This window comes from Oncorhynchus clarkii, chromosome 13 (assembly GCF_045791955.1).
Source record: "Oncorhynchus clarkii lewisi isolate Uvic-CL-2024 chromosome 13, UVic_Ocla_1.0, whole genome shotgun sequence".
Taxonomy (NCBI): domain Eukaryota; kingdom Metazoa; phylum Chordata; class Actinopteri; order Salmoniformes; family Salmonidae; genus Oncorhynchus; species Oncorhynchus clarkii.
The window spans coordinates 65922574-65930568 of NC_092159.1; the positions used below are offsets into that span (position 1 = coordinate 65922574).

Genomic DNA, 7995 nt, shown 5'->3' on the forward strand with positions numbered 1-7995 from the left:
AGAGCCTCCTTATCCCAGGGCTAAGAGCCTCCTCCCCCAGGGCTATATGAGCCTCCTCCCCCAGGGCTATAAGAGCCTCCTCCCCCAGGGCTATAAGAGCCTCCTCCCCCAGGGCTATAAGAGCCTCCTTATCCTAGGGCTATAAGAGCCTCCTCCCCCAGGGCTATAAGAGCCTCCTTATCCCAGGGCTATAAGAGCCTCCTTATCCCAGGGCTAAGAGCCTCCTTCGCCCAGGGCTATAAGAGCCTCCTTATCCCAGGGCTATAAGAGCCTCCTCCCCCAGGGCTATAAGATCCTCCTTCCCCCAGGGCTATAAGAGCCTCCTTATCCCAGGGCTATAAGAGCCTCCTTATCCCAGGGCTAAGAGCCTCCTTCACTCAGGGCTAAGAGCCTCCTTCCCTCAGGGCTAAGAGCCTCCTTCCCCCAGGGCTATAAGAGCCTCCTTCCCCCAGGGCTATAAGAGCCTCCTTATCCCAGGGCTATAAGAGCATCCTTATCCCAGGGCTAAGAGCCTCCTTCGCCAGGGCTCAGAGCCTCCTTCACACAGGGCTATAAGAGCCTCCTTTGCCCAGGGGCCAGAGCCTCCTCCCCCAGGGCTCAGAGCCTCCTTCACTCAGGGCTATAAGAGCCTCCTTTGCCCAGGGGCCAGAGCCTCCTCCCCCAGGGCTCAGAGCCTCCTTCACTCAGGGCTATAAGAGCCTCCTTTGCCCAGGGGCCAGAGCCTCCTCCCCCCAGGGCCCAGAGCCTCCTCCCCCAGGGCTATAAGAGCCTCCTCCCCCAGGGCTATAAGAGCCTCCTTAGCTAAGGTGCAGTGTGAGACAGAGAGCAGGGAGTTAAATAACCAGGATGTCACATGTACCACTCAGTTGACTAAACTAAGGTTAAATAACCAGGATGTCACATGTACCACTCAGTTGACTAAACTAAGGTTAAATAACCAGGATGTCGCATGTACCACTCAGTTGACTAAACTAAGGTTAAATAATCGGTAATCACTAGTACTGAATACCTTATTATCATATCATAAAGTACATTGTCAATTTAAATATTTCCAGACAGGGGAAGGGAAGGGTGTTTGGGTGGTACCTGTACATCCGAAGGCAACGGACAGGGGAAGGGAAGGGTGTTTGGGTGGTACCTGTACATCCGAAGGCAACAGACAGGGGAAGGGAAGGGTGTTTGGGTGGTACCTGTACATCCGAAGGCAACGGACAGGGGAAGGGAAGGGTGTTTGGGTGGTACCTGTACATCCGAAGGCAACAGACAGGGAAGGGAAGGGTGTTTGGGTGGTACCTGTATATCCGAAGGCAACAGACAGGGGAAGGGAAGGGTGTTTGGGTGGTACCTGTACATCCGAAGGCAACGGACAGGGGAAGGGAAGGGTGTTTGGGTGGTACCTGTACATCCTAAGGCAACGGACAGGGGGAGGGAAGGGTGTTTGGGTGGTACCTGTACATCCGAAGGCAACGGACAGGGGAAGGGAAGGGTGTTTGGGTGGTACCTGTACATCCGAAGGCAACGGACAGGGGAAGGGAAGGGTGTTTGGGTGGTACCTGTACATCCGAAGGCAACGGACAGGGGAAGGGAAGGGTGTTTGGGTGGTACCTGTACATCCGAAGGCAACGGACAGGGGAAGGGAAGGGTGTTTGGGTGGTACCTGTACATCCGAAAGCAACGGACAGGGGAAGGGAAGGGCGTTTGGGTGGTACCTGTACATCCGAAGGCAACGGACAGGGGAAGGGAAGGGTGTTTGGGTGGTACCTGTACATCCGAAGGCAACGGACAGGGGAAGGGAAGGGTGTTTGGGTGGTACCTGTACATCCGAAGGCGACGGACAGGGGAAGGGAAGGGTGTTTGGGTGGTACCTGTACATCCGAAGACAACGGACAGGGGAAGGGAAGGGTGTTTGGGTGGTACCTGTACACCCGAAGGCAACGGACAGGGGAAGGGAAGGGTGTTTGGGTGGTACCTGTACACCCGAAGGCAACGGACAGGGGAAGGGAAGGGTGGTACCTGTACATCCGAAGGCGACCACCCCAACAGAGAAGAGGTTGACGATGTAAGCCTGTCTGGTGGTGAAGGATTCCAACCACACATCAAACACGCTGACGAACACCAGCGGACTCAGAGCAAACAGGTAACCTGGTGGGGGAGGAGGGTTGGTTTACTGTGTGGTAATAACAGGTAACCTGGTGGGGGAGGAGGGTTGGTTTACTTTGTGGTAATAACAGGTAACCTGGTGGGAGGGTTGGTTTACTGTGTGGTAATAACAGGTAACCTGGTGGGGGAGGAGGGTTGGTTTACTGTGTGGTAATAACAGGTAACCTGGTGGGGGAGGAGGGTTGGTTTACTTTGTGGTAATAACAGGTAACCTGGTGGGGGAGGAGGGTTGGTTTACTGTGTGGTAATAACAGGTAACCTGGTGGGGGAGGAGGAGGGTTGGTTTACTGTGTGGTAATAACAGGTAACCTGGTGGGGGAGGAGGGTTGGTTTACTGTGTGGTAATAACAGGTAACCTGGTGGGGGAGGAGGAGGGTTGGTTTACTGTGTGGTAATAACAGGTAACTCACCCACGGTGATTCGTGTGTGTAGACTGATTCTCTCCACCAGGATGTTGTTTAGTATGACTGCGACCAGAGCCACCACGATATACACCAGACTCATATCAAATACTATGGAGGATCCTACACACACACACACACACACACACACACACACACACACACACACACACACACACACACACACACACACACACACACACAGAGAGAAAGTGGGAGAAAAGCACATTACACCCCCCATGGAAGACCAGAAAAACACAACCAGAATTATAACACTGGGGTCATCTGGTGGTCCAGACTGCTGTCTCTACAACAGCATTATAACACTGGGGTCGTCTGGTGATCCAGACTGCTGTCTCTACAACAGCATTATAACACTGGGGTCGTCTGGAGGTCCAGACTGCTGTCTCTACAACAGCATTATAACACTGGGGTCGTCTGGTGGACCAGACTGCTGTCTCTACAACAGCATTATAACACTGGGGTCGTCTGGTGGTCCAGACTGCTGCCTCTACAACAGCATTATAACACTGGGGTCGTCTGGTGGTCCAGACTGCTGTCTCTACAACAGCATTATAACACTGGGGTCATCTGGTGGTCCAGACTGCTGTCTCTACAACAGCATTATAACACTGGGGTCGTCTGGTGGTCCAGACTGCTGTCTCTACAACAGCATTATAACACTGGGGTCGTCTGGTGGTCCAGACTGCTGTCTCTACAACAGCATTATAACACTGGGGTCGTCTGGTGGTCCAGACTGCTGTCTCTACAACAGCATTATAACACTGGGGTCGTCTGGTGATCCAGACTGCTGTCTCTACAACAGCATTATAACACTGGGGTCGTCTGGTGGTCCAGACTGCTGTCTCTACAACAGCATTATAACACTGGGGTCGTCTTGTGGTCCAGACTGCTGTCTCTACAACAGCATTATAACACTGGGGTCGTCTGGTGGTCCAGACTGCTGTCTCTACAACAGCATTATAACACTGGGGTCATCTGGTGATCCAGACTGCTGTCTCTACAACAGCATTATAACACTGGGGTCGTCTGGTGTCTCTACAACAGCATTATAACACTGGGGTCGTCTCTCTGTGTGTGTGTGTGTGTGTGTGTGTGTGTGTGTGTGTGTGTGTGTGTGTGTGTGTGTGTGTGTCTCTGTGTGTGTGTGTGTGTCTCTGTGTGTGTGTGTGTGTGTCTCTGTGTGTGGGTGTGTGTGTGTGTGTGTGTGTGTGTGTGTGTGTGTGTGTGTGTGTGTGTGTGTGTGTGTGTGTGTGTGTGTGTGTGTGTCTCTGTGCGTGTGTGTGTGTGTGTGTGTGTGTGTCTCTGTGTGTGTGTGTGTGTGTGTGTGTGTGTGTGTGTGTGTGTGTGTGTGTGTGTGTGTGTGTGTGTGTGTGTGTGTGTGTGTGTGTGTGTGTGTGTGTGTGTCTCTGTGTGTGTGTGTGTGTGTGTGTGTGTGTGTGTGTGTGTGTGTGTCTGTGTGTGTGTGTGTGTGTGTGTGTGTGTGTGTGTGTGGGTGTGTGTGGTACCCTGGAACTTGTGGTGAAGGTAATCCACGTCGGTGATGAAGCTGTTGTAGGGAAGCAGGAAGCCCACGCCAGCCAATAGCATCGCAAAGTAGATACCATGGTAACGGTCATCAGGGACTGGCTCCTCAAAGGCTGGCGGAGAGAGAGGAAGAGGAGGGAGAGAGAGAGAGGGGGGAGAGAGAGAGAGGGGGAGAGAGGAAGGGGGGAGAGAGGAAGAGGGGGGAGAGAGGAAGAGGGGGAGAGAGGAAGAGGGGGAGAGAGGAAGAGGGGGGAGAGAGGAAGAGGTGGGAGAGATACAGAGAGAGTGGGAGAGAGGAAGAGGGGGGAGAGAGGAAGAGGGGGAGAGATACAGAGAGAGAGTGGGAGAGAGGGGGAGAGAGAGAGGGGGAGAGAGGGGGAGAGAGGAAGTGTTTCCAGCTCCAACAGTACAGTAATATATAACTAAATGCTTGTGTTTCTAGCTCCAACAGTACAGTAATATCTAATGCAAGTGTTCCTAGCTCCAACAGTACAGTAATATCTAACTAAATGCTTATGTTTCTAGCTCCAACAGTGCAGTAATATCTAACTAAATGCTTGTGTTCCTAGCTCCAACAGTACAGTAATATCTAACTAAATGCTTGTGTTTCTATCTCCAACAGTGCAGTAATATCTAACTAAATGCTTGTGTTTCTAGCTCCAACAGTACAGTAATATCTAATGCTTGTGTTTCTAGCTCCAACAGTACAGTAATATCTAACTAAATGCTTGTGTTTCTAGCTCCAACAGTCAGTAATATATAATGCTTGTGTTTCTAGCTCCAACAGTAATATCTAATGCTTGTGTTTCTAGCTCCATCAGTACAGTAATATCTAATGCTTGTGTTTCTAGCTCCATCAGTACAGTAATATCTAATGATTGTGTTTCTAGCTCCATCAGTACAGTAATATCTAATGCTTGTGTTTCTAGCTCCAACAGTAATATCTAACTAAATGCTTGTGTTTCTAGCTCCATCAGTACAGTAATATCTAATGCTTGTGTTTCTAGCTCCATCAGTACAGTAATATCTAATGCTTGTGTTTCTAGCTCCAACAGTACAGTAATATCTAATGCTTGTGTTTCTAGCTCCAACAGTAATATCTAATGCTTGTGTTTCTAGCTCCAACAGTACAGTAATATATAATGCTTGTGTTTCTAGCTCCAACAGTAATATCTAACTAAATGCTTGTGTTTCTAGCTCCATCAGTACAGTAATATCTAATGCTTGTGTTTCTAGCTCCAACAGTACAGTAATATATAATGCTTGTGTTTCTAGCTCCAACAGTAATATCTAATGCTTGTGTTTCTAGCTCCAACAGTTATACTGAGGCCCCTGACCCTAGGTCACCCCAGTTATACTGAGACCCTTCAGACTCTGTCCCTAGGACACCCCAGTTATACTGAGGCCCTTCAGACTCTGTCCCTAGGACACCACAGTTATACTGAGGCCCCTTCAGACCCTGTCCCTAGGACACCACAGTTATACTGAGGCCCTTCAGACTCTGTCCGTAGGACACCACAGTTATACTGAGGCCCCTGTCCCTAGAACACCCCAGTTATACTGAGGCCCTTCAGACTCTGTCCCTAGGACACCCCAGTTATACTGAGGCCCCTGACCCTAGGTCACCCCAGTTATACTGAGGCCCTTCAGACTCTGTCCCTAGGACACCCCAGTTATACTGAGGTCCCTGACCCTAGGTCACCCCAGTTATACTGAGGCCCTTCAGACTCTGTCCCTAGGACACCCCAGTTATACTGAGGCCCTTCAGACTCTGTCCCTAGGACACCACAGTTAACTGAGGCCCTTCAGACTCTGTCCGTAGGACACCCAAGTTATACTGAGGCCCCTGTCCCTAGGACACCCCAGTTATACTGAGGCCCTTCAGACTCTGTCCCTAGGACACCCCAGTTATACTGAGGCCCCTGACCCTAGGTCACCCCAGTTATACTGAGGCCCTTCAGACTCTGTCCCTAGGACACCCCAGTTATACTGAGGCCACTGTCCCTAGGACACCCCAGTTATACTGAGGCCCCTGTCCCTAGGACACCCCAGTTATACTGAGGCCCTTCAGACTCTGTCCCTAGGACACCCCAGTTATACTGAGGCCCCTGTCCCTAGAACACCCCAGTTATGGACTGAACTCTATAATAACACACACACACACACACACACACACACACACACACACACACCCTCCACACATTAGTGACTGCTGTTATCCATTCATATTCTGTATGATTTCAGTTTGGACTGTACTCTATAATAAAATACACACACACACCCTCCACACACCCTCCACACACCCTCCACACACACACACACACACAACACACCCTCCACACACCCTCCACACACACACACAACACACCCTCCACAAACACACACACACAACACACCCTCCACATACCCTCCATGCACACACACACCACACACCCGCCACACACACACACACACACACACACACACAAAACACACCCTCCACACACCCTCCACACACACACACACACACACACACCACACACCCGCCACACACAAACACACAAACACACACACACCCTCAAACACACAAACACACACAAACACACACACACACACACACCACGCACCCACCACACACAAACACACACAGAGAGACTCACCCGGCTCTGACAGGGCCAGCACCCCTCTCTCCGGCGTTCCCTTGGTCCCCTCCTCTTCCTCCAGCTGGTACGAGTCGAAGCTATAACTCTGCACTACACTGGTTTCTCTGCCCTCCCTCCATCCTGCCCTCCCTGCCCTCCCTGCCCGTCCCTCTCCCCCCTCTCTCTCCTCTCTCTCTGTCTGGCCCCATCCCTCTCTCTCCTCTCTCCCTGTCTGGTCCCATCCCTCTCTCTCCTCTCTCCCTGTCTGGTCCCATCCCTCTCTCTCCTCTCTCCCTGTCTGGTCCCATCCCTCTCTCTCCTCTCTCCCTGTCTGGCCCCATCCCTCTCTCTCCTCTCTCCCTGTCTGGCCCCATCCCTCTCTCTCCTCTCTCCCTGTCTGGTCCCATCCCTGTCTCTCCTCTCTCCCTGTCTGGCCCCATCCCTCTCTCTCCTCTCTCCCTGTCTGGCCCCATCCCTCTCTCTCCTCAGGGGTCTGTGCTGGGGTTGGCCTCTGTCGCTCCACTCCTGCTGTACTCATTATGGTACACTACACACACACACGCAAAGGAATACACACTTCGAACACTCTTCTTGCAAAACACACGCTACACACACCTGGAGAGGAGAGGAGAGGAGAGGAGAGGAGAGGAGAGGAGAGGAGGCTACACAACCTTCCCTCCAAGACACACACAGAGCTAACAGTGGAGAGGCAGGAGGCTTTGGGGTGATGGTGACCTGTAGGAGGAGACAACAGAACAACATGATAGACAGGTGATAGACCTCCAGGCTCATATCTCTTTTTGACTGTCAAAACATAGGACAGCAAACGGACACAAACGCAGACCCCCCCCCCCCCCCCCTCTCTCTCTCGGTAAATACTAAATACATCATACATACAACACATCTGTAATCAACCCCACCACCAGCCTCTAGTCTTTTCTGTCAACACAGTTCATCTCCCTACAGCAGACTATAACAGTGGTGTGTGCTGAGTGCTGAAGGAATGGACAAGCCCTCTGTATGCTTTAGACCTTATACAACACGTTATTCACACAGACAGGCAGGCAGGCAGGCAGGCAGGCAGGCAGGCAGCGGCCTATCGGTCAAGAAAAACAGACATGTTCCTCTAATGCCATGTGAAAGTGAAGAATAAAGTTGGTTTTATTCTGTAGCGAAAAAAACAAGCATATTGGCTGACAGATTAAATCAACTAATAGTCTATTTGTATCGGCCTATTTAACACATAATTCGCCTAATCCTTGTGT

The 7995-nt window shown here is 51.2% G+C and overlaps 1 protein-coding gene across 1 annotated transcript in view; it reads right to left on the bottom strand.

Annotated features, from left to right (window-relative positions):
* The window catches only part of LOC139424115 (equilibrative nucleoside transporter 4-like), a 33030-nt gene that overhangs the window by 24390 nt on the left and 645 nt on the right, over positions 1-7995 (bottom strand). The window contains exons 2-6 of the mRNA XM_071175812.1: positions 7204-7465; positions 6749-6849; positions 4091-4222; positions 2571-2684; positions 2014-2142 (exon numbers count right to left, since the gene is read on the bottom strand). Coding sequence (XP_071031913.1) covers positions 2014-2142; positions 2571-2684; positions 4091-4222; positions 6749-6849; positions 7204-7268 — 541 coding nt within the window. The 5' untranslated portion in view covers positions 7269-7465. The remainder of the gene's footprint in view (positions 1-2013; positions 2143-2570; positions 2685-4090; positions 4223-6748; positions 6850-7203; positions 7466-7995) is intronic.